The sequence below is a fragment of the Oncorhynchus keta genome, unplaced genomic scaffold (assembly GCF_023373465.1).
Source record: "Oncorhynchus keta strain PuntledgeMale-10-30-2019 unplaced genomic scaffold, Oket_V2 Un_contig_6244_pilon_pilon, whole genome shotgun sequence".
NCBI lineage: Eukaryota > Metazoa > Chordata > Actinopteri > Salmoniformes > Salmonidae > Oncorhynchus > Oncorhynchus keta.
This window is the reverse complement of record NW_026288751.1, coordinates 1,407,337-1,433,313: the sequence shown is the minus strand read 5'-3', so window position 1 is coordinate 1,433,313 and position 25,977 is coordinate 1,407,337. Positions and strand designations below refer to the sequence as shown.

The following is a 25,977-nucleotide window of genomic DNA, read 5'->3' as shown; positions in this document are numbered from 1 at the left end:
AGATGTTTAAACCAAGACAGCTTTCAGGGAAACACCTGTGCCTTCTCTGGTTGGGTTAAGCCACAGATGAAGAGTAGCCAGCAGTTAAAGATGATTTGTTTCTGGTAGGCCTACTCTGTCTGGGGTGGAAAGGTAGGCCTAACGTTTGAAAGTACCATGCTCAGATTCCTAACGATGTCACAGATTTAATTATTTACCAACTGTGGCCAGTTTCATTGCAAACACACACCGACTTGGAGAAATATGGTAAGATGAACACATTGGCCCATGTCTCGGTCCATTCTTAGCCTGTAATTTCAGTAATTTGTGTGGTATTAAAAAGGATTTTGCTAATATGTAAAATGACAGAATTGCATGAAATGTTAATGAAAGTGTTTTTTCCCCCTCTAACCTGCAAATAAAATTATAGATTAATGCAGTGCTTTTACTATAAAGGAGATCTTTCCATCACTGCTCTTGCCCATGGTGGTCTGCGAACCCACGACCGTGTGGCCAGCAGCCCTGTGCAAAATTCCTGCATTGCCATGTAATGCTTAAAGGACGAAAAAAACAGTTTCTAAAACTGTACATACTCTGGTGTGTCCAAGAAGTGAAGGTAAACAGTAGAAATGTTTTCTGCTATCCACTTAGTTTTCATTATTATTTGGGGTATAGGGGAGGGTCACTTATTTTAAAGGTTCAGGGAGGGTTTAGGTCAAATATATTTTTCTGAAAGGAGGGCCATCCATTTTCATTTCAGAGTGGTCCGATTTTCTCCATGTAACCCTTATAAATAAACGGTCACTCCCTTAGTCTGACATTTTGTTTACCGGTATAAGTTAGTTGCACAGTTCGTTAACAACACGGCAGTGAGTGTGAGCAGTGTTCAGAGATTTGCTGCAGTTGTGTCAGGTTGTATTTATGAATTTCAATAAAGTGTTTGTTTTCCCTCTCCTCTCCAGGGGAAAGATGGATGGTATGATCAAGTGATGTGCTTGACAGAAATGTTTTTTTTTCTCATCTCAAGTGCATCAGTAAAATGGTCCGGCTGTTGCCAATAAATAGCTCATCCTTATTTCCATCCAAACATTTATGATGATGAATTCACTTCCAAACAATAACTGTATTACCATTCCACCACGCAATAACAAGACACAATGTTACTGTAAACAAACACCTGCATTTATTTACATTAAAACTAAAGCAAAAATAATTCCTATCACAAGTGGTAAATTGTTCAATAATGAAAACAAACAAACCAGTTTGAAAAGCTGATGAATCATATAATCATTTCAAACATTGTATATATTATATGTGTAAAACCAAAAATGCCTCAAGATGCAAACATACATTTTATTTAACAAATCACTACTCAGAAGCATTGACATCAAATTATCCTATGTTCCGTATTAATATTTGTATCTAATGCATAGAAAAACAGGAAATGGGAAAAATATGAGTTAAGCTCCCACTGAGAAGATATGCAAAATAGTTTAAAAATGTCCTTCCAATGCACATGAACAGACAGGAGCAATGGAGATAAGAACACATGAAAACACACTTGTGGACATAGATACATAATTCCATATTTATGACTGAAAATGCAAAAGGTTAAACGAAAGGATATCATTGTCACTCAGTAAGGCCAAATTTGTTCCATGAACTTAGAGCCTTTTGCATTCCTTTAATATTTTAAGTAGAAACTGTGCACCAATATTACATTTTTAAAAGACTTGACTTGACCTTTAATATAGATCACATGGAGAATTCAATAAATCAGATTTTATGAAATTTTTTTTTTTCATCATTTCGACATGTCCGTTAACCCTCTTAATCCCAACATGTCTCCGTGTTCACCATTGTGGTTAAGCCCTAGTTATTTTGTTGCTTTGACAAAAAGCCATTTCTGAAGAATATGATTTAATGTGATTAGTGATTTGTTTACATCTGTCCCTCATTTTAAAGGAGAGGTTATTTTTTACAACCAAATCTCTTTGTTTCAAAATAAAGAAAACACCAACATTGTGTCTTAATAGGATGTTGGGCCACCACAAGCTGCCTGAAAAGCTTTTCTACGAGGGGCTGGAACTTCCTGTGGAGAAGCAACCCATGCTTTCAATAGACTACACACTTTGTATCACCCATTTACAAAGCGGTATCGATCGAGTTGCAACAAATTGGAATACAACATTGCGGAATGACACAATTTCATGTGTACAACATCTAAAAAGACCTGTATCACTATACTGAGAGCTTTGATGTTTCGAAAAGGACATATATCGGTGTTTTTGGAGCCTTTGTTTATGTGTTTTGTTGGCCCACATACTACACAACGAGGATGAGAGTGATTTGCTGTTTGGAGTAAGTTTCTCAAAAACATGTGAAATCACAAAAAGGTGTCTGGACCTTTTTGAGATTTGGTTGTAAAAAATAAAAATGGGTCTCCTTTATGGTCAACCCTGCTATGTGAACTGAACTCTCATTTTAATGTGGTGAAAATATTCATTTTTGTATATTTTCTTCTAAAAGAAACATCTAATAGTAAAATCCTAGTGGAAAAGCAGGTGAGCTGGTTCTATTTTCAGCCATGTCCTGGTGTTTTGTGGTGGAAAAGCAGGTGAGCTGGTTCTATTTTCAGCCATGTTCTGGTGTTTTGTGGTGGAAAAGCAGGTGAGCTGGTTCTATTTTCAGCCATGTTCTGGTGTTTTGTGGTGTAAAAGCAGGTGAGCTGGTTCTATTTTCAGCCATGTTCTGGTGTTTTGTGGTGGAAAAGCAGGTGAGCTGGTTCTATTTTCAGCCATGTCCTGGTGTTTTGTGGTGGAAAAGTGAACAGGTTGAACAGAACATGTCAACTCTGTTACCGTAAGGTAGACGGAATAGACATTTAACAATTATACTTTTTGGTGAAGCTTACATTCAATTGCGCCTCCCTGTTTCCCGTCTTGAGACAGGAAAACATGTTTTTTATGAAAGCGCATGTGCTCTTTATGACAGAATTTTAAAATTAGGTGTTATACTACTCAAAAGGCACCCAATTAGTGGAACGACACATCTATATCCTACATGAGACAATTCATCCAGGGATTATATCAGACCTTCTGTTGCAAACATGCGCACCCCCCCACCCCCACCGAGGGTCAGGGGACTTATAGCACTATGACAATTTGCCTCATAAAACCCCCTTTTTCCCCCCTGATATCCAGTGCATGTATATCTTGATAGCTACAGAAATAGAACAAGATCCCTAGTAAATGCAATCCCTTTGAAAACCAACAGAATGACAGGAAGAAACAAAACGCATGGAGGAGCTTCAAACGAGCCAGACCAAAACCATTCCAGCATGAACTACTGTATGCAAATGTACCAGACCCAACGCATATGACATAAAGCCCTATCCCTTCACAGCAGCTCTCTCTCTCCCATTCTCTAAGAACCATTCAAAATCAAAACAGTGTTGAAGCAAGTTAAATACTTGTGTCTTTCTTTCTTCTATACACTGATATTGGCTAAATATTCCTTGAAGCGCAAGAGCAGACAGTCCAAACACATGTCGAGGAGACAAGTGCATTTCTAAGTGGTAAGGAGGATATGCTGGAGTGTCAGGCATATGGACTTGCAGTGAGAAGCTCTCCAGCCCTCAAACAGAGATGACAACAGGAGCTTAAAGATGCACTCCGGGATCCAAATTCATAACGCATGACATTATGACGTACTACCAAAAAAACAGGGAACACTTTCGGCTCGTGAGCACCACTTTCAAAACTACTGGCTGATATACACTTTCAAAAATACTGGCTGAAATTGTACAAAAGTATGAGAATGCATCTGCTTTTCATCTTAAATAAGCCAGTGGTGATAAACTCTATTTATATAACTTCAAAGCTGTAGAGTTGGTGGAAAATGTTGTGAGAGATGTTGTGAGAGATTGTTCTTTTCAAAGCTCTTAGTAGCAAGTGAAAATGGCTATAACATGTTTTATTTCAATAAAAGCTGTATGTGCACTCTGACTTTCCCCTGCCCTTGCCTCTGGTGCTAGCTAGCATTGCTCACTGATGTTCATATGAGAATGGTATGGGGGAGGGGTATTATGAGCATATAAAGGATGGTACATCCGTCTCTGGTATGTACGTGTAGGTTGGTGGTTGAAGAGAGAGATGTAGCATTAGTCTCTGTTACGCTGTGGACAGCATTGCATCATCGTCACTTTCCTTCCCGGAGTGTCTGCTGGAACCCCTCTCCTTCTCTACACTGAGGTGTCTCCGGTACAGAGGAGGGCTGTGGGAGGAGAGAGGAGAAAGAGAGGGCTTTATATAGGAGAAACACTGCTGAACTGAACCCTGGCTGAAAACTACAGGTGCTTGAGATATGTAGAGGTCACAGGACACATATCAAGCTTCCTCCAGAGGTCAAGGCCAGGGACAGTATAAGCTGCTCCAATAGCAGCGCAGCACAATGACCCTTTCCACTGTGTCAATCAATAGTGCAGCAAAGATCATGCAGGGATGCCAAGGGCCAAACAAACCAAAACACTGGATTTCAAGGTCAGAACATATGCCTTTCTCTGGAAGCTTCGTAACAGCCATATGGTGAGGTGGAAGGATAGAGTGAAAAAAGAAAAGGTTTAAGGTTAGCATGGTTAAAGATCAGTCTTCCATAACCCTGCTTCAGGGCTAAAGTAGAGCATCCATTTTTACTTTGAACAACATAATGAAATAAGAATAAAGCAGTGGCACAGTAAATATACTAAGCTGGGTAACATCACCTCTATAGTCAAAGTGACTCTGCCCACATTTCTATTATTATTATTATTATTATTATTATTATTATTATTATTATTATTATTATTATTATTATCCTGCTGTTAAATAAACTGACCTACTGTATGGTTAATCTAGCATATTAAATACATGGTGGCTATATGCAGTAATCAGTGTTCATGTTCATTTAGGTGTATAGTTATGTCTTGTTGAGGCCTGGAGGGAGCACATTTAAAGTGCTTGATGGATGGTTGTGTACCAGGGATTGTGCTGTACTGCAGTCATTAATCACATGGGCACCTAGCTGTCTACTACATTCAAAACATCACTATGCACCACGTTCAGGGAGAAATCTCTATTTACATGCACAGACAATTATGTGTGCCATTTTATATGCTTAGAGATGGGGAACCTTATGCCAAAGTATGTTTCATCTAAGCAATTGTCATGAGTCATCATTACTCCTCAAAAAGAAATGCATTGTTCTGTGGTATTTCATATCTACCTGGACCCACACAGAGTGGATAAACACTTACATTTTAGCACACGCTCTTACCCATAGCGACTTAAAGTAGCAATTAGGGTTAAGAGCTTTGCTCAAGAGCACAGAGATATTTTTTACCGAGTCAGCTCGGAGACTCGAACCAGCGACCTTTCGTTTACTGGCCCAATGCTCTTAACATTTATTCTTTTGTTTGTCAGCCCCAGCCACGAACTCAGGCTCTGTGTGTAGTTAACCACCCTCTCTGCCCAGTCATCACCATTTTACCTGTTGTTGTTTCAGCTGATGTTGTCTCACGCATTGTCTTAGCTAGCTCTACAAATCAACACCTGTGATTACTTTATGCCTCGCTGTATGTCTCTGTCATATGTCAATATGCCTTGCATACTGTTGTTTAGGTTAGTCATCATTGTTTTAGTTTACAATGGAGCCCCGAGTTCCACTCATTATACTTCTGATACCTCCTTTTTCCCACCTCCCACACGTGGTGACCTCACTCATTATAACCAGCTTATCCAGAGATACAACCTCTCTTATCCTCACTCAGTGCCTGGGCGTACCTCCGCTGTACCCGCATCCCACCATACCAGTCTGCACATTATGCCCTGAATCTATTCGATCACGCCCAGAAATCTGCTCCGTTTTGATAGCCTTTAGCCGTACCCTCATCCTACTCATCCTCTGTTCCTCAGGTGATGTGGAAGTAAACCCAGGCCCTGCGTGTCCCCAGGCACCCTCATTTGTTGTCTTCTGTGATCGAAAAAACATTGGTTTCATGCATGTCAACATCAGAAGGTTCCTCCCTAAGTTTGTTTTACTCACTGCTTTAGCACACTGCCAACCCTGATGTCCTTGCCATGTCTGAATCCTGGCTTAGTAAGGCCACCAACAATTCTGAGATTTCCATACCCAGCTACAAGATTTTCCGTCAAGATAGAAATGCCAAAGGAGGAGGAGTTGCAGTCTACTGCAGAGACAGCCTGCAACGTAATGTCATACTTTCCAAGTCCATACCCAAACAGTTCGAACTTCTAATTTTAAAAATGACCCTCTCTAGAAATAAGTCTCTCACTGTTGCCGCCTGCTATCGACCCCCCCTCCGCTCCCAGCTGTGCCCTGGACATCATTTGTGAATTGATCGCCCCTCATCTAGCTTCAGAGTTTGTTCTGTTAGGTGACCTAAACTGGGATATGCTTAACACCCCACTGTTAAACACTCCCTAAAACACTTCTGCGAGCAGGCCTTCCTAATCAACCTGGCCCGGGTATCCTGGAAGGATATTGACCTCATCCCGTCAGTCGAGGATGCCAGTTCATTCTTTAAAAGTAATTTCCTTACCATCTTAGATAAGCATGCCCTGTTAACAAAATGCAGAACCAAGAACAGATATAGCCCTTGGTTCACTCCAGACCTGACTGCCCTTGACCAGCACAAAAACATCCTGTGACGGACTGCAATAACATCGACTAGTCCCCACGATGTGCACCTGTTGAGGGAAGTCAGAAAAGCAAAGGCTTGCTTTTTCAAGCAGAAATTCACATCCTGTAGCTCCAAAACAATTTGGGACACTAACGTCCATGGAGAACAAGAGCACCTCCTCCCAGCTGCCCACTGCACTGAGGCTAGGTAACACGGTCACCACTGATAAATCCATTTCAATAAGCATTCCTCAGCGGGTGGCGATGCCTTCCTCCTGGCTACTCCAACCCCGGCAAACAGCTCCGCCTCCCTTGCAGCTACTCGCCCAAGCCTCCCCAGCTTCTCCTTCACCCAAATCCAGACAGTAGACATTCTGAAAGAGCTGCAAAACCTGGACCAGTACAAATCAGCTGGGCTAGACAATCTGGACCCTCTCTTTCTAAAACTATCCGCCGCCACGGTTGCAACCCCTATTACCAGCCTGTTCAACCTCTTTCATATCGTCTGAGATCCCTAAAGATTGGAAAGCTGCCACGGTCATCCCCCTCTTCATAGGGGGTGACACCCTAGACCCAAACTGTTACAGACCTATATCCATCCTGCCCTGTCTAAATAAAGTCTTCGAAAGCCAAGTTAATAAACAGATCACTGACCATTTTGAATCCCACCGTACCTTCTCCGCTGTGCAATCCGGCTTCCGAGCCGGTCATGTGTGCACATCAGCCACACAAGGTATTAAACGATATCATAACCGCCATCAATAAAAGACAGTACTGTGCAGCAATCTTCATCGACCTGGCCAAGGCTTTCGACTCTGTCAATCACCGTATTCTTATTGGCAGACTCAATAGCCTTGGTTCTAATGACTGCCTCGCCTAGTTCACCAACTACTTTGCAGACAGAGTTCAGTGTGTCAAATCGGAGGGCATGTTGTCCAGACCTCTGGCAGTCTCTATGGGGTACCACAGGGTTCAATTCTCACTCCGACTCTTTTCTCTGTGTTTATCAATGTTGCTCTTGCTGCAGCAATTCCCTGATCCACCTCCACGCAGACGACACCATTCTGTATACCTCTGGTCCTTCCTTGGACACTATGCTAACTAACCTCCAAACGAGCTTCAATGCCATACAACACTCCTTCCGTGGCCTCCAACTGCTCTTAAACGCTAGTAAAACCAAATGCATGCTTTTCAACCGTTCGCTGCCCGCACCCGCCTGCCCTACGAGCATCACCACCCTGGACGGTTCCGACCGAGAATATGTGGACAACTATAAATACCTAGGTGTCTGGCTAGACTGGAAACTCTCCTTCCAGACTCATATTAAACATCTCCAATCCAAAATCAAATCTAGAGTCTGCTTTCCATTTCGCAACAAAGCCTCCTTCACTCACGCCGCCAAACTTACCCTAGTAAAACTGACTATCCTACCGATCCTCGACTTCGGCGATGTCATCTACAAAATAGCTTCCAATACTCTACTCAGCAAACTGGATGCAGTTTATCACAGTGCCATCCATTTTGTTACCAAATCACCTTATACCACCCACCACTGCGACCTGTATGCTGTAGTCGGCTGGACCTCGCTACATATTCGTCGCCAGACCCACTGGCTCCAGGTCGTCTATAAGTCTATGCTAAGTAAAGCTCCGCCTTATCTCAGTTCACTGGTCACGATAACACCCACCCGTAGCACACGTTCCAGCAGGTGTATCTCACTGGTCATCCCCAAAGCCAACACCTCATTTGGTCACCTTTCCATCCAGTTCTCTGCTGCCAGTGACTGGAACGAATTGCAAAAATCGCTGAAGTTGGAGACTTATTTCCCTCACCACTATCTGAGCAGCTAACCGATCGCTGCAGCTGTACATATTCCATCTGTAAATAGCCCACCCAATCTACCTCATCCCAATACTGTTTATTTTATTTTATTTACTTTTCTGCTCTTTTGCACACCAGTATCTCTACTTGCACATCATCATCTGATTCATTTATCCCTCCAGTGTTAATCTGCTAAATTGTAATTATTCGCTCCTATGGCCTATATATTGCCGACCTCCTTTATTTTTTATACTGTGTGGTTGACTTGTTTGTGTTATTGGCTTGTTTATTGTTTACTCCATGTGTAACTCTGTGTTACACTGCTTTGCTTTATCTTGGCCAGGTCGCAGTTGGAAATGAGAACTTGTTCTCAACTAGCCTACCTGGTTAAATAAAGGTGAAATAAAAAATAAATAAATAAATGAAACTGATAGGCCGTCATTGTAAAATAAGAATTTGTTCTTAACCGACTTGCCTGGTTAAATAAAATGTTTAAACTGCTAGGCTACCTGCCGCTAGGCTACCTTCAAGTTCATACCTAGCATGAACTTCAACTTGTCAAATGAACAAATACGTAATCAAACAAGGTTAACATGTTAATAATGTTGCTATAAAGTCAACATATTTGGTTAGAGTCACACCATGCTTTCACTCCATTCCCAGGCATAACCTACTGTAGGCCAGGGGCTTTAGCAACTATCAGACTTGTAGAAATACTTCATCACTGTGCTGTCCATCCTTTTCTTCTTCTTGGGGTCTCTGTTCAGCGCCCTCTTCCTCATCTGAGGCAGGGCGGGCTGGACCTCTCTTCACACTGTTGGCGCTGCGGTAGGAGTCAGTTGAGGCCGAGCTGGAGGAAGAGGACTCCTCCTTCCTGGAGTCTTTCCTGGACTTCTTGCCATTTGTCTTGGAGATCCTCCTGTTACGACATTCGTCTTGAGTCTGAGAAGCTCTTGTTGGCCTTGCCTCTGCGGGAGCTGGAGCTGCTGGAAGACCTGGTGTTTTAGTCCACCACCGAGCCAGACACTGAGCGACACACAATGTAAAATACCGCCCAGACCCTCATCCTTCTTCACGGCTCACACTGGTGATGCTGCTAATGGTGGTCATAATATCATCATCCATGTTCGGCATGCTAGGGGCCAGGAAGGACACCTAGTCAAAGCCAGGGCTGTGTGGGGCCCAGCAACACTCCAGACCCTTCCTGGTCCTGCTGGTGGCCTCAGAGTAGGCCTGGGAGATAACCGAGCAATGGTCATCATCTTGGGACTTATTTTATTTTAAGAGATGACCAACATGCTGTCGTCCTAGTCTGTGGACTTAGACTTGGCTCAGTGTTAGAGTCGACTTAAACTTGGCCTTGCATAGGAAGGTGCGGTCCGGGGTATACTGAAGAGGGAGCTCTCACCCCCTTGGCATCCGATGGAGTCTTTCAGGTTGGAGCACTTCCTGTAGCTAGGAAACTCATCACAGACACCGACCTGCTGTCTACTTCCTTGCGCCCTCCTTTTATCTCCTTACAGTCTTTCCCTTCCTTTGCATCTACATCCACTGCATTTCTGAGAGGCCATGAGGAGGGTGTAGGAAACAGACACCATGGAAACAAATCAACAGAGATACATGAAAGAAACAGATGGGAATTTAGAGACTTGAGAGAGAAATGATGAAATTGAAGCGAGTCTAATAAGGAAAGTTAGGTTGTGAGTCGATCTGCTAAAGCTCATCAAAGAAAGCAGGTATATACGGGGCTAACCTGTTCTGTCTGCCAGGGGGGAGGAGATGTATTCATCTCAGGCAGAGCAGAGAGAGGGGCCATTTAGCAGACATGCCAGCTGGCCATGGGCCACTTCAATAAATCTGACAGGCAGCACAGCGCCTGCTTCCCTCTGCCTGCTGTCATTAGAGGGATGATAGGGAGGCAGAGAGAGATGACACCTAATCTCATGAAATACTTACCCTTCCATTCCACCCTGCCTCAGGTAATCCTGGGCTCTTTAGCTCTCAGCAGGGTAAAGGCATATAGGATGGGAATGAGGAAGCCTGCACTGCTCTATCAGGGACCAGCCAGAAATAATGGGGGTGATATCATAATGAAGTGCCTGAGGACTGAGGAGGCTAATAAACAGACCAACAGACAAACACAACACTGACCTGGAGGTCTTCAGACTGCCCTCAGCTGACAGGGTCTTGGTGGATCCCTTATTCTTGGACAGCCAGGACTTAACATCGTCCACACTGTCCTCCACCTCTGAGTCCGTGTCCAAGTCGTCACCACTGTGGGAAAGAGACCGAAGGAGAGTGAACAGTGTTGTTATGCTGCTGTTTGCAGGAGGCAGAGCAGTTTAAACCCAGGGAGGGCTATTACAGATCCGCCACAGAGGACAACTGTTGGTTTGGACAGGAAGTACAACACAGATGACCCCCACACACAGACCAATCAAAAGTCATGAATGTCATAACATAACCACTTTCTGATGCATTTAGTCAAACAGCAGATGTGTTTCAGTCATGGTGGCAATAAACTGTGGTTAGTGCTATGTAAAGGCAGGCAAGCTTTAGGGAGACCACAACAGCCTATTGACTTCAAGCAATGAAAGATCCATATGCACCCATTCGCAAACTAGTTTACTAGTCAAGTGTTGTACTCCTACTTTCTGAATATGAATCAAATTATCTGTCACAAAGCTAAAGTTATGCCAAAGTAACTAAGTTCGGTGAAAAAACTAAAGCAAAGCTAATTTGAAAGCAAGAATAAACAGCTATTAGACAATTGGTGCATCCATAAATATGGGTACAGTACCTGAGTGCTTTCACTTCCCGTGTTAAGTGTATAATCGCTTACGATGGGGGCGGTCGAGCGAAACGACTCGTGGTGCCTCCGAGCAGAGCAGAATGCAAACGAATGGAGCTCATGAAGGCGTAATTAACTTGGTGGCCATAGTCCGGCTGTTAAGGCCTCTGTGGTGTGTGGCTGAGCGTGGCCTGTTGATGTAGATTGTTATTGGGGCTGAGCCGATGACAGCCCTCTAGCCCTGGCCTTGACAATAACAAGCAGTAAACAGAGACTGGAAGGAACCCAAGGAGAAAGTATATTAGATCATGCCTCTGAAAGGTCGGCAGGCACATTTCAATCCGGATTCATCTGTTCCTCACTCCCAGAGGTGAAGCATCTCTGCCTCTGCATTATGCATCTGTTTGTGTCCGGGAGAGGAAGGGAGAGGGGAGGAGGGAGGAGAGAAGAGGGAGGGCACCCAGAGGGTCTAAAAACTTAGATTATGAACAAATATGTCTGGGAACCATTAAGCCTAGCAGTGTTCTTTAGTTTATAGTAACAGAATGAGCTATAAAAGGAACATCCTCAAAGAACACACACTGCAATCAAGGAGTAGTAATCATTTGGATCATAACCAACAAATGTTCAGCGTCTGACGTCAATCCAATCAACAATGTTCAGCGTCTGACGTCAATCCAATCAACAATGTTCAGCGTCTGACGTCAATCCAATCAACAATGTTCAGCGTCTGACGTCAATCCAATCAACAATGTTCAGCGTCTGACGTCAATCCAATCAACAATGTTCAGCGTCTGACGTCAATCCAATCAACAATGTTCAGCGTCTGACGTCAATCCAATCAACAATGTTCAGCGTCTGATGTGGCATGACAGCAATACAAATACCAAAGCAAGGCATGTCCCAGCTTATCTGGTGAGGCTGGGACAGAATGCAAAGTGCTTGTCACGAGCCAACATAGTGCATCATATTCAAAGAGGTCTCCGATGGACTTCTTAAATGGTAATAGTTAAATGGTATAGACCGCTGGGTAGCATCCCCCTGCTCACATATCCATTAGCAATATGTTGCTCAGAACAACACAATAAACCACACGTTCAACCAAGTCTCCATGGAGAACAAAATGTTTGAGTTGCCTCCTCTCTACCTGCATGAAGGCACACACAAACTGGATGGAGAGACCACTTTGGGGGAGAGAATGAGAGACAATTCTGGCCATTGCGGCAGTCTATGGACATCAACATTAGCTACATTAGATTCAGTCACTCCTTTTCCATGTATCAAACAAAGCTTGATGGGAAAGGAATGACTCCCACAAAGTCTACAAGGCGAAACTACGCACATCTTTCCCACATACACACCAACACCTGCACTGGAGCAGCTCTGGCACACAGAGGCGGCTTGTAATCGAGGGCTTTGCAAATGGTGTCACACAATTTATGTCCTTGGCCTCACACCACTGGCGAAACAGTGCTGAGGCTCCAGGGAGCACCGGATTTAGAGCTCGACATTAATTGCTTCTGACAATCGGCCTCCACTGGTTGTATATCTCAGTTACATATTTTACCTTTATTTATTACATATACAGTACCAGTCAAAAGTTTGGACAGACCTACTCATTCAAGGGTTCTTTATTTTTACTATTTTCTACATTGTAAAATAATAGTGAAGACATCAAAACTATGAAATAACACATACGGAATCATGTAGTAATCAATAAAGTGTTAAACAAATCATTATGAGATTCTTCAAGTAGCCACCCTTTGCCTTGATGACAGCTCTGCACACTCTTGGCATTCTCTCAACCTTCAAGCTTCATGAGGTAGTCTCCTGGAATGCATTTCAATTAACAGGTGTGCCTTGTTAAGTTAATTTGCGGAATTTTTCCTTCTTAATGCGTTTGAGACAATTAGCTTTATCTTGGCAAGGTACGGATGGTATACAAAAGATATCCCTAGTTAGTAAATACCAAGTCCATTTTATTGCAAGAACAGCTCAAATGTGCAAAAAGAAACACTCCATTACTTTAAGACAAAGGTCAGTCAATCTGGAAAATGTCAAGAACTTTGAAAGTTTCTTCAAGTGCAGTCGCAAAAACTACCAAGCACTATGATGAAACTGGCGATCATGAGGACCGCCACAGGAAAGGAAGAACCAGAGTTACCTCTGCTGCAGAGGATAAGTTCATTAGAGTTAACAGCACTTCAGATTGCCTCAGAATTCAAGAAACAGTCATCTCAACATCAGCTGTTCAGAGGAGACTGCGTGAATCAGGCCTTCATTGTCAAAATGCTGCAAAGAAAACACTACTAAACAAGACCAATAAGAAGAAACTTGTTTGGGCCAAGAAACACAAGCAATGGACATTAGACCAGTGGAAATCTATCCTTTCGTTTGTTGAGTCCAAATTTTAGATTTTGGTTCTAACCACTGTCTTTGTGAGACGCAGAGCAGGTGAACGGATGATCTCAGCATGTGTGGTTCCCACCGTGAAGCATGGAGGAGGAGGTGTAATGGTGCTTTGCTGGTGACACTGTTGGTGATTAATTTAGAAGTCAAGGCACACTTAACCAGCATGGCTACCACATCATCCTGTAGCGATACACCATCCCATCTGGTTTGCGCTTACTGGGACTATCACTTGTTTTTCCACAGGACAATGACCCAAAACACACCTCCAGGCTGTGTAAGGGCTATTTGACCAAGAAGGAGGGTGATGGAGTGCTGCATCAGATGACCTGACCTCCACAATCACCTGACCTCAACCCAATTGAGGTAGTTTGGGATGAGTTGGACTGCAGAGTGATGGAAAAGCAGCCAACAAGTGCTCAGCATATGGGGGAAATCCTTCAAGACTGTTGGAAAAGCATTCCTCGTGAAGCTAGTTGAGAGAATGCCAAGAGTGTGCAAAGCTGTCATCAAGGCAAAGGGTGGCTACTTTAAAGAATCTCAAATATATCAAAAACACTTTTTTGGTTACTACATGATTCTAAATGTGTAATTTCATAGTATTGATATCTTCACTATTATTCTACAATGTATAAAATAATAAAAATAAAAGAAAAACCCTTGATCGAGTACATATGTCCAAACTCTTGACTGGTACTGTACTTATATACCATCATACAGATCCTATGGATTATTCCTGTCTACAGTATTGTGCACATAGATCGTATTGGTCCCAGCATCTCATATCAAATCAAATGTTATTGGTCAACTACACATATTTAGCAGATGATATTGCAGGTGTAGCAAAATGCGTGTGTTCCTAGCTCCAACAGTGCAGTAGTATCTAAAAACGATTCACACAAATCTAAAAGTAAAAGAAAGAAATATCTAAATATTAGATTGAGCAATGTCAGAGTGGCATTAACTAAAATACAGTAGAATAGAATACATTATATACATATGAGATGAGTAAAGCAGTACATAAACATTATTAAAGTGGCCAGTGATTCGAAATCTATGTATATAGGGCAGCAGCCTCTAAGGTGCAGGGTTGCGTAACCGGGTGGAAGCCGGCTAGTGATGGCTGTTTAACAGTCTGATGGCCTTAAGATAAAAGCTGTTTTCCAGTTTGTCTCTCGGTCCCAGATTTGATGCACCTGTACTGACCTCGACTTCTGGATGATAGCGGGGTGAACAGGCCTTGGCGCGGGTGGATGAGGTCCTTCATGATCTTATTGGCCATCCTGTGACATTGGGTTGTGTAAGTGTCCTGAAGGGCAGGTAGTTTTCCCCCGGTGATGCGTTGGGCAGACCGCACCACCCTCTGGAGAGCCCTGCGGTTGCGGGTGGTGCAGTGGCCATACCAGGCGGTGATACAGCCCGACAGGATGCTCTCAATTGTGCATCTGTAAAAGTTTGTGAGGGTTTTAGGGGCCAAGACAAATTTCTTCAGCCTGCTGAGGTTGAAGAGGCGCTGTTGCGCCTTCTTCGCCACACTGTCTGTGTGGGTGGACCATTTCAGATCGTCAGTGATGAGTACGCCGAGGAACTTGAAACTTTCCACCTTCTCCACTGCGGTCCAGTCGATGTGGATAGGGGCGTGCTCCCTCGGCTGTCCACGACATCATGGTAACACACACTGTGTTTACTGCTCATAGCAGAGACAGATCAGGTCATTTGAGTACTGTGTGAACATTCAGACTCGGTACTGTACACTCTTCAAGGATTGGTTGTGTGATCTTCCGATGACCATGACGCGATACATTTGACAAAAAACTGCCTGAAATAGAATAGTGCACTGGAAAGATGACATCCTTTCCTCTTTTAATGTTTACAGTGCTTGTCAGAAAATATAAAATGGGAGCACTAATCGGTCTGAACATTCCCTTCACAATTCACTGACAAATCAATTCTTCCATTATCGTTTATCACACTGCTTTTACAAAATCAAATCACATTTTATTTGTCACATACACATGGTTAGCAGATGTTAATGCGAGTGTAGCGAAATGCTTGTGCTTCTAGTTCCGACAATGCAGTGATAACCAACAAGTAATCTAACTAACAATTCCAAAACTACTGTCTTATACACAGTGTAAGGGGATAAAGAATATGTACATAAGGATATATGAATGAGTGATGGTACAGGGCAGCATACAGTAGATGGTATCGAGTACAGTATATACATATGAGATGAGTATGTAGACAAAGTAAACAAAGTGGCATAGTTAAAGTGGCTAGTGATACATGTATTACATAAGGATGCAGTCGATGATAGAGTACAGTATATACGTATGCATATGAGATGAATAATGTAGGGTAAGTAACATTATTTAAGGTAGCATTGTTTAAAGTGGCTAGTGATATATTTACATCATTTCCCATCAATTCCCATTATTAAAGTGGCTGGAGTTGGGTCAGTGTCAATGACAGTGTGTTGGCAGCAGCCACTCAATGTTAGTGCTGGCTGTTTAACAGTCTGATGGCCTTGAGATAGAAGCTGTTTTTCAGTCTCTCGGTTCCAGCTTTGATGCACCTATGCTGACCTCGCCTTCTGGATGATATCGGGGTGAACAGGCAGTGGCTCGGGTGGTTGATGTCCTTGATGATCTTTATGGCCTTCCTGTAACATCGGGTGGTGTAGGTGTCCTGGAGGGCAGGTAAGTTTGCCCCCGGTGATGCGTTGTGCAGACCTCACTACCCTCTGGAGAGCCTTACGGTTGAGGGCGGAGCAGTTACCGTACCAGGCGGTGATACAGCCCGCCAGGATGCTCTCGATTGTGCATCTGTAGAAGTTTGTGAGTGCTATTGGTGACAAGCCGAATTTCTTCAGCCTCCTGAGGTTGAAGAGGCGCTGCTGCGCCTTCTTCACGACGCTGTCAGTGTGAGTGGACCAATTCAGTTTGTCTGTGATGTGTATGCCGAGGAACTTAAAACTAGCTACCCTCTCCACTACTGTTTGATGACGAGCTTGGAGGATACTATGGTGTTGAATGCCGAGCTGTAGTCGATGAACAGCATTCTCACATAGGTATACCTCTTGTCCAGGTGGGTTAGGGCAGTGTGCAGTGAGATTGAGATTGCGTCATCTGTGGACCTATTTGGGCGGTAAGCAAATTGGAGTGGGTCTAGGGTGTCAGGTAGGGTGGAGGTGATATGGTCCTTGACTAGTCTCTCAAAGCACTTCATGATGACGGAAGTGAGTGCTACGGGGCGGTAGTCGTTTAGCTCAGTTACCTTAGCTTTCTTGGGAACAGGAACAATGGTGGCCCTCTTGAAGCATGTGGGAACAGCAGACTGGTATAGGGATTGATTGAATATGTCCGTAAACACACCGGCCAGCTGGTCTGCGCATGCTCTGAGGGCGCGGCTGGGGATGCCGTCTGGGCCTGCAGCCTTGCGAGGGTTAACACGTTTAAATGTCTTACTCACCTCGGCTGCAGTGAAGGAGAGACCGCATGTTTTCGTTGCAGGCCATGTCAGTGGCACTGTATTGTCCTCAAAGCGGGCAAAAAGTTATTTAGTCTGCCTGGGAGCAAGACATCCTGGTCCGTGACTGGGCTGGGTTTCTTCTTGTAGTCCGTGATTGACTGTAGACCCTGCCACATGCCTCTTGTGTCTGAGCCGTTGAATTGAGATTCTACTTTGTCTCTGTACTGACGCTTAGCTTGTTTAATAGCCTTGCGGAGGGAATAGCTGCATTGTTTATATTCGGTCATGTTACCAGACACCTTGCCCTGATTAAAAGCAGTGGTTCGCGCTTTCAGTTTCACGCGAATGCTGCCATCAATCCACGGTTTCTGGTTAGGGAATGTTTTTATCGTTGCTATGGGAACGACATCTTCAACGCACGTTCTAATGAACTCGCACACCGAATCAGCGTATTCGTCAATATTTTTATCTGACGCAATACGAAACATGTCCCAGTCCACGTGATGGAAGCAGTCTTGGAGTGTGGAGTCAGCTTGGTCGGACCAGCGTTGGACAGACCTCAGCGTGGGAGCCTCTTGTTTAAGTTTCTGTCTGTAGGCAGGGATCAACATAATGGAGTCGTGGTCAGCTTTTCCGAAAGGGGGGCGGGGCAGGGCCTTATATGCGTCGCGGAAGTTAGAGTAACAATGATCCAAGGTTTTACCACCCCTGGTTGCGCAATCGATATGCTGACATACAGATCAAATGTGGGGACAATTTTGCTAAGTAACCATGGGGATTCACTTTCTTTTCTCAAAAGCATCTAAGTGAGGAACCCATAGTCTTGATGCTAACACAAAGACAGTGCACTGTGCTGATTCACATGAGCTGCCTGTGTCTGCTGGAAAATTAATGAATAACAATAAGAGGAAATGAATGACAGGGAAGTGTTCTCTATTGGAACAAGCAATTAGAGGTTAATACTGATACAAATAATGCATGCTGAGAAAATTAACTGGTGACACCAACTACAAATCACACACACTTTCATTCAAAATTGTGTCGCACATTGGCATTTTTTCATCAAAATATGACGAGCTACAACTGGAATCGGAATGTTAACTCAAATTATGAGTCTTTAAAATGAATACTTAACCAGAAATACTTATGTCCAAGTCTAAAGGGAGTATTAAACAAGCAGCTCAACCAGATTCTACAGAGAGCGAACATACAAAGCCGGGCGATTCCACGCCAGCTGACAATATTTTTGGTATCTCAGATTGTTCGGGCAATTCTCAAAGAAACTTCATAGGAGGAAGGATGTTTGAAAGATTTACCACAAACCATTGGAGAAAATCATGATGAAAGTGGCCATTTTAAGCCCTTTATAGACCTATACATGCCTCCCATAAGACGATGATCTATGAACATGATCCAGACATCTTGATGTCATTATGCTCCATAGTGTGTTCTAGCATGCAGTTCATTACACTGAGCTTTTAACACAATGCACATTAGTGACATCTTCTGGTCATCAATAAAAGCAGTGTTTGATGGTCAGATGTTTTCTCCTTGGTTCAGCAGTGACATGCCGACTCTAGCGGGCACATCCTTTTTTCTGAATCTTTTTAGAATTTAACTAATTTTGAGTCACAATTGTGTGTGTTATCTACTCTGACAATTAATACACAGATTAAAAAGGGGAAACCCAGTTAGATCTAGTTCTCTCCTCCATCTGAGGACTTTATATCAACTTTAAGGTGCATTACCACCACCAACTGGACTGCAGTGTGGACCTCAGTTCAGTAGCAAGCTAGCTAGCTAAACGTCCATGAGTGTTCGTGTTGTTTCGACATTGCCCCAAATTAATATAGTTGGTTCAGAGTTAGTTTTGATATTTCAACCTGTCCAGATTGCGTCTGGTATGGATGTACAAAATCAACATCCATGCGATGTTGAATGCACAAGCGTGCCTGATCTAGTCAGCATGTTAGTCATGACTCTTAGTAGCCCACAATTAGTTACCAGTGTAGGTTCACAGCTTCCATCACGCTTCCCTTTTTTGTTGTTGCTGTGAATCCATTTCATTTACTGTCAAAAACTGTGAATATATGGTATTATTTAGGATGCTTAATACCAAAGCTTATACTTTACTAAATACAACTAATTGTTTGAACAATGTGCATAAAGTGTGACGTCAAATAAAATATTTTCTAAATAATTTGCCTTCACAGGGATTCGACCCCATTCCCTGTTGTCTGTGAAAGGTTCTGGTCCCCGGGACCCATTCCCCGTTGTCTGTGAAAGGTTCTGGTCCCCGGGAACCCGACCCATTCCCTGTTGTCTGTGAAAGGTGCTGGTCCCCGGGAACCCGACCCATTCCCTGTTGTCTGTGAAAGGTTCTGGTCCCCGGGAACCCGACCCATTCCCTGTTGTCTGAGAATGGTTCTGGTCCCCGGGAACCCGACCCATTCCCTGTTGTCTGTGAAAGGTTCTGGTCCCCGGGAACCCGACCCATTCCCTGTTGTCTGAGAAAGGTGCTGGTCCCCGGGAACCCGACCCATTCCCTGTTGTCTGTGAAAGGTTCTGGTCCCCGGGAACCCGACCCATTCCCTGTTGTCTGAGAATGGTTCTGGTCCTCGGGAACCCGACCCATTCCCTGTTGTCTGTGAAAGGTTCTGGTCCCCGGGAACCCGACCCATTCCCTGTTGTCTGTGAAAGGTTCTGGTCCCCGGGAACCCGACCCATTCCCTGTTGTCTGTGAAAGGTTCTGGTCCCCGGGAACCCGACCCATTCCCTGTTGTCTGTGAAAGGTTCTGGTCCCCGGGAACCCGACCCATTCCCTGTTGTCTGAGAATGGTTCTGGTCCCCGGGAACCCGACCCATTCCCTGTTGTCTGTGAAAGGTTCTGGTCCTCGGGAACCCGACCCATTCCCTGTTGTCTGAGAATGGTTCTGGTCCCCGGGAACCCGACCCATTCCCTGTTGTCTGAGAATGGTTCTGGTCCCCGGGAACCCGACCCATTCCCTGTTGTCTGTGAAAGGTTCTGGTCCCCGGGAACCCGACCCATTCCCTGTTGTCTGTGAAAGGTTCTGGTCCCCGGGAACCCGACCCATTCCCTGTTGTCTGAGAATGGTTCTGGTCCCCGGGAACCCGACCCATTCCCTGTTGTCTGAGAATGGTTCTGGTCCTCGGGAACCCGGCCCATTCCCTGTTGTCTGTGAATGGTTCTGGTCCTCGGGAACCGACCCATTCCCTGTTGTCTGTGAATGGTTCTGGTCCTCGGGAAACCGACCCATTCCCTGTTGTCTGTGAATGGTTCTGGTCCTCGGGAACCCGACCCATTCCCTGTTGTCTGTGAATGGTTCTGGTCCTCGGGAACCCGACCTGTTAGGGCTACCGTTCAAGTGATGCTACATATACAAATCCTTACTACATTGGAAGTACAGTGTCCAGTAGAGGTCAGTGTTTGAAAGCAACTTGGAATCAAAGACACTGGAACCGCGGCAAAATCAGTGGGATTTTGCATTTTTCAATACACGGTTTGAAAAACCACACAATCAAACGAAGCTTCAAGACGTCATTGACCACGTGATAATGTTCATTTGAAAAGAGCATTGGAGCTCCATTATCAATCGTCCCATCAGTATCAATTTATATGTAAAAAAAATGTATCAGATCATTGAACGTACCGGAGAGCCGACTCTGGAAATTTGACACATACTCCTTAGTGTTTACTCAAATACAGAGTATGACACCATTAGGAGGTAAAAAGGGCCTGAAATGACCAATATCATGATTTTTTTTAAATGTAAAAAGCATGTTTAACAAACTTTTTCTCAATGAAGTTCCGATCTGAGAATTGCCAGAACAATCTGTCAGTAGTGGAAAAAGTACCCAATTGTCATACTTGAGTAAAAGTAAAGATGTCGTAATAGAAAATGTTTTAAGTAAAAGTGAAAGTCACCCAGTAGAATAGTACTTGAGTACGTTTCTAAAAGTATTTGATTTTAAACATACTTTAGTATCAAAATTAAATGGAATTACTAAAATATACTTAAGTATCAAAAGTAAAAGTATAAATCATTTCAAATTCCTTCTATTAAGCAAACCAGACAGCACCATTTTTGTGTTTTTTTACATTTACGAATAGCCAGGGGCACACTCCAACATTTAGACATAATTTACAAACAAAGCATGTGTGGTTAATGAGTCCGCCAGATCAGAGGCAGTAGGGATGACCAGGGATGTTGAGTGTGCAAATTGGACCATTTTCCTGTTCAGCTAAGCATTCAAAATGTACTTTTGTGCGTCAGGGAAAATGTATGGAGTAAAAAGTACAATATTTTCTTTAGGAATGTAGTTAAGTAAAAGTTGAACAAAATATAAATAGTAAAGTACAGATACCCCAAAAATCTATTTAAGGTACTTTAAAGTATTTTTTACTTCAGTACTTTACACCACTGCTGCCATCTGAGATAGCAGAAATATTTTCAGCTCCCGACTGGTGTGGAATTGCCCTTGTGTTACCAATAGGTTGTACTGTAGAGAAAAGTAATAACCCTCTTAAATTAAATGAGCTGATAGGTTGGTTTTTGAAAGTATCAAAAGCATGCATGTAGAACGGCATGTCACATAACACAGGATGCAGGGCAAAGGTCATGGTTGTTGTGTCAACAGGACAATGATTCATTCTATTTGTTTTTAATTTCCCACAGCAGTGAGTATCCCTCAAACAGTAAGTTAATTAGAGATGTTAACCTTAGTCATTTTAACTAAGTTCCTTCTGCTCAAAAGGTCTTCATAAACAGCTGGAATGAAATGTCTCCATAGTACAGCACCATTCTCTTATCTGTGACAGAGATTTTAAAACCTGGAAATCAAACAATACTGAGCAAAAGAAAGGATGCATTGTCCATTCTCATATTTTGTTCTTTCGTTTCTGATACTTTGTCACCATGCCTTCTAAACTGGGCAATGACTGGGAGAGACAGAAACAGAAAATGAGAAACACAGCCAACAGATTGTGAAAAATAACCACCCAGGGATGTAGTGTGCCTCAGGGTAGATAGAGCTACATTGTGTGCTAAAGAATGACAATAAGCCTCAAAACAACTGCTGCAAAAAAATGTGATGAACCTCATCCATACTGCACGGTTTTGGGCAGTGGTTCAGAATACCAACTCACTCATTCTCGCTCTGACCCCATTGTTTGAAAAGGGAGGAAGGAGTCTAAACTCTCACTCAGAGGCCATGTATCACTGTCATGTTTACTTCAGTGGGGCTCAGAGGTAGTGTAACCCTGAATCTGCCCATAAAGAGAGCTAAACAAGAGGAAAGAATTAGCACAGGGGAGCAGATTAGAGGAGGAAGAGAGGGAAAAGGGGAAAGAGAGAAAAGAGAAAAGAAAAGAGGAGGAGAAGAATGTGGGGTAAAAAGAAACGACAAAATCTGGTCAAAATAATTAACAGGTGTTTCTGACAATTTTATGACAAAGAAGCTGTACTTCCGGGGAGAGGGAGGGACCTACTTGTTTATGAGGTCATCTTCTCCGTCACTGTCGACCATCTCGTCTTCAATAGCGGCCTGCAGGTCTCCGATCCTCTTGAATGCCAGCTTGAGGTCCAACTGCAGGCTCTGATTGGCTGCCTCCAGACTCTCTATGTCCATGTCCTATTGGGTCAGGATGACACAGAACTAGTGAGTCACCCCAAAACGCCTGCTCCACCCCAAAAAATGTGGATTGTGCACTCTTCCTTACCAGCTCGTGCTTCTTGCGGCTGGCCTCAGCCTCCTTCTTGGAGAGCTCAGCCATCTCCTCTTTGATGTCCCTCATCTGTCTCTGTATGCGTTTGTTCTGCTCCTTCTCCCTGTTCTCTCCATTCCCGCGGTGGTCTCTCTCCTCTGTCATCTTCTCCAGGTTCTCCTTAAGACGGCCTGTTAGGCTCTGGGGACGAGGAGACGGAACCGGGTCAGAACTTTCTAGAACCTCATTGAACACACAGCGGAGACATCCAGCATAGGTGCCGGAGCACATTTCACTTTGAAGTTTGTGGTTAATGTACTTGGAGAAGGGTCAAATTGAGGCCACTGATAATTTCAATTGAGCTCAGGTGTGCAGAAATCACAGCTGGCCAGAGAAAGATAGTATGGCTGTTGTAAAATGTATTTCCCCTCACAGCACTTGTTCAATGACCCAAATGTGGCCTCACAGCTTTCCCTCTACCTCCCACATACAAGCCCCTTTCGCTCTCACACACACACACACGACACTCTCCCTCCCTCCTTGTCCCACCACCTTGCTACTTCTCTCCCTCCCCCACTCTACCTCCCTCGTCTCACCTCCAGGCGTTTGATCTGGGTCCTCTCGTACTCCAACTTGGTCTCCAGCTCGCGGATCTTGGCCTCCTGCCTGCTGACCAGAGACTTCTCCACCATGGACTGCTCCTGGAACTCCAGCTGGCTCTGCAGGGACTGCAACTGGAGGGGGCCACACACACACACACACACACAGAGGGGTGCTATTGACACAGCACTGAACACATCCACTCTGCCCTACACAACCAACCTCGCTCTTCTCTAATCAATACTAGGCCTCCATACCTTTACAACAGATGCTTGATTATTGCACAAATAAGAACATTTCACCTCTTACCTTCAACTGCATTGTGAATATCATCCCCCCCAGCTGAATTTTTGGGAATCTAGCCAGCATTGCCCTTTATGCTAGGCATATCTAATGTTAATAGCCAATAAGCCGAGGATAACATAACCCCAGTAGCCTGTAATGGCCAGAAAGAGAGGTGGAGAACCAGGCCTGAATAATGATCACAGATCCCACCACGGAGGGGAAGAAGATCAATGCTTTGTAAACTTGTTCCGTTTTAAGACGAGATACACTAAATAAAATGATCCAAAATGTACCACGGCTACTAATGAGGAGCTTTGCATCTGATAGTAGGATTTGGAGCTGGCCTTTCATGTGATTAAAGAACACAATGTTCCTATCATAGTGGATCTGTTAATCACTACAGGGCTACAGCATTTAGATGGCTATCTATTGCAGCCTTTGGTGGCAGCTCTTAAAACCCCCTTACAGCCAGCAGTATTAGCTGGAAGATCAGGCACTAAGCACACAGACAGAGCTCTGAGCCTCTCCAGGTAAATGTCAGGGTAATAGTGTAGGTCATCATGTATGACTGTGCTGAGGGCATGTTGTCCTCTGAGCGGCTGATGAATGTGCAGGACTCCAGTCACCCGAGCCACAGTCTGTAAACCCTGTTAACATCTGGCAAATGGTATCGGCGCATCGGGTCTCGGACCAACAGGCTCCAAGACAGCTGCTACCACCAGGCCATTAGACTGGTGAACAGCTAACCCTAGCTGTCTACCTGCACATTAGAGACTATTTGCATTGACTAGCCACACATCAAAACCTTACACAATCAACACTGCTGTTCCATTTATATACTAGCAAATTCATTCCACTGCTGACCAAGACATTCACTTCATTTGCAAATACAGTCATTATCGACGTCACACATTGATAATTTATACTGAATATCCTAGTGTACAGTACATATAACCTTTATTATTTCTCTTACTACTTTCTCCTACTTATTTGAGATTTTCATTATTGACATACTTCTGCACGGTTGAGGGAGCCTGAAAGTAAGCATTTCTATGCACTGTTTATACCTGCTGTGAATTGTGTACGTGACAAACAATATTTGTTTTGTAGATAGGTGTGACAGGGATGGGTGGAGGGGGATAGGTGGGGGACTTTCAGTGGGATCGGGGTTCCCCTGGCTGGAGGACATGGTTTGTGTTGTAATGTGTACCTTGTCCTGGATCTCCTGCTTCTCCTTCATGGCTTCCTCTAGCTGGACCTGGATGTCACTGATCTGGGCCAGGTCTCTGGCAGACTGACACATCACAAAACACACAAGAGACAGTTACAGTAGTTTCTTATGTGGAATGGTAACATTGAACGTAAGTATTTCTTCTTAGGTGGGTTAATAACCAATAGTAAAGTATTCAAAAATAATATATATTTTAACAATCTTATTCTAATTAATATAATTTCCTGTGGAACAGATTGCATCCCTCAATGCTATTTAGTGGCATTTCTCTCTAACGTCTCAAAACAGTTCCGCCTACACATAGGAAAATACATTAGCAGCTTTTTAAAGTGCACAGATCCTGGCACCCACGTCGTGTCACACTAAAGGCATAGAGAGAATGTAAATGATGAAAAATGATTATAAACTCCTGCTGAATATGGAGGTATTGTCACATCAGCTGTCGCTTGTGAATCCTATGAGACGTGACTCATGGCCCACTCATAAAAGTAGGTCGGTGGCTTAGTCATCCTGTGCAGTGTTCATGAGAGAGATGTGAGAAGGATGTACAGTGCATTCAGAAAGTATTCAGACCCCTAGACTTTTTCCACATTTTGTTACGCTACAGACTTATTCTAAAATGTATTAAATAGTTGTCCCCCCCACCTCCTTTACACACAATACACCATAATGGCAAAGCAAAAACAGCTATTCGATCGGGTTCATGTTCGGGCTTTGGCTGGGCCACTCAAGGACATTCAGAGACTTGTCCCGAAGCCACCCCTGTATTGTCTTGGTTGTGTGCTTAGGGTTGTTGTCCTGTTGGAAGGTGAACAGTTGCCCCAGTCTGAGGTCCTGACAACTCTGGAGCATCAATGATCGCTCTGTATTTTACTCTGTTCATCTTTCCCTCGATCCTGACTACTCTCCCAGTCCCAGTGGCTGAAAAACATCCCAACAGCATGATGCTGCCACCACCATGCTTCACCGTAGGGATGGTGCCATGTT

At 43.8% G+C, this 25,977-nt stretch overlaps 1 protein-coding gene across 1 annotated transcript in view; it reads right to left on the bottom strand.

Annotated features, from left to right (window-relative positions):
- Positions 1-1,139: 1,139 nt before the first annotated feature.
- Positions 1,140-25,977, bottom strand: part of LOC118391357 (unconventional myosin-XVIIIa-like) — a 107,385-nt gene continuing 82,547 nt past the window's right edge. Inside the window, exons 34-39 of the mRNA XM_052511033.1 lie at positions 24,970-25,053; positions 23,471-23,608; positions 22,890-23,075; positions 22,659-22,801; positions 10,630-10,752; positions 1,140-4,254 (exon numbers count right to left, since the gene is read on the bottom strand). Of these exons, the coding sequence (XP_052366993.1) occupies positions 4,152-4,254; positions 10,630-10,752; positions 22,659-22,801; positions 22,890-23,075; positions 23,471-23,608; positions 24,970-25,053 (777 nt within the window). The 3' untranslated portion in view covers positions 1,140-4,151. The remainder of the gene's footprint in view (positions 4,255-10,629; positions 10,753-22,658; positions 22,802-22,889; positions 23,076-23,470; positions 23,609-24,969; positions 25,054-25,977) is intronic.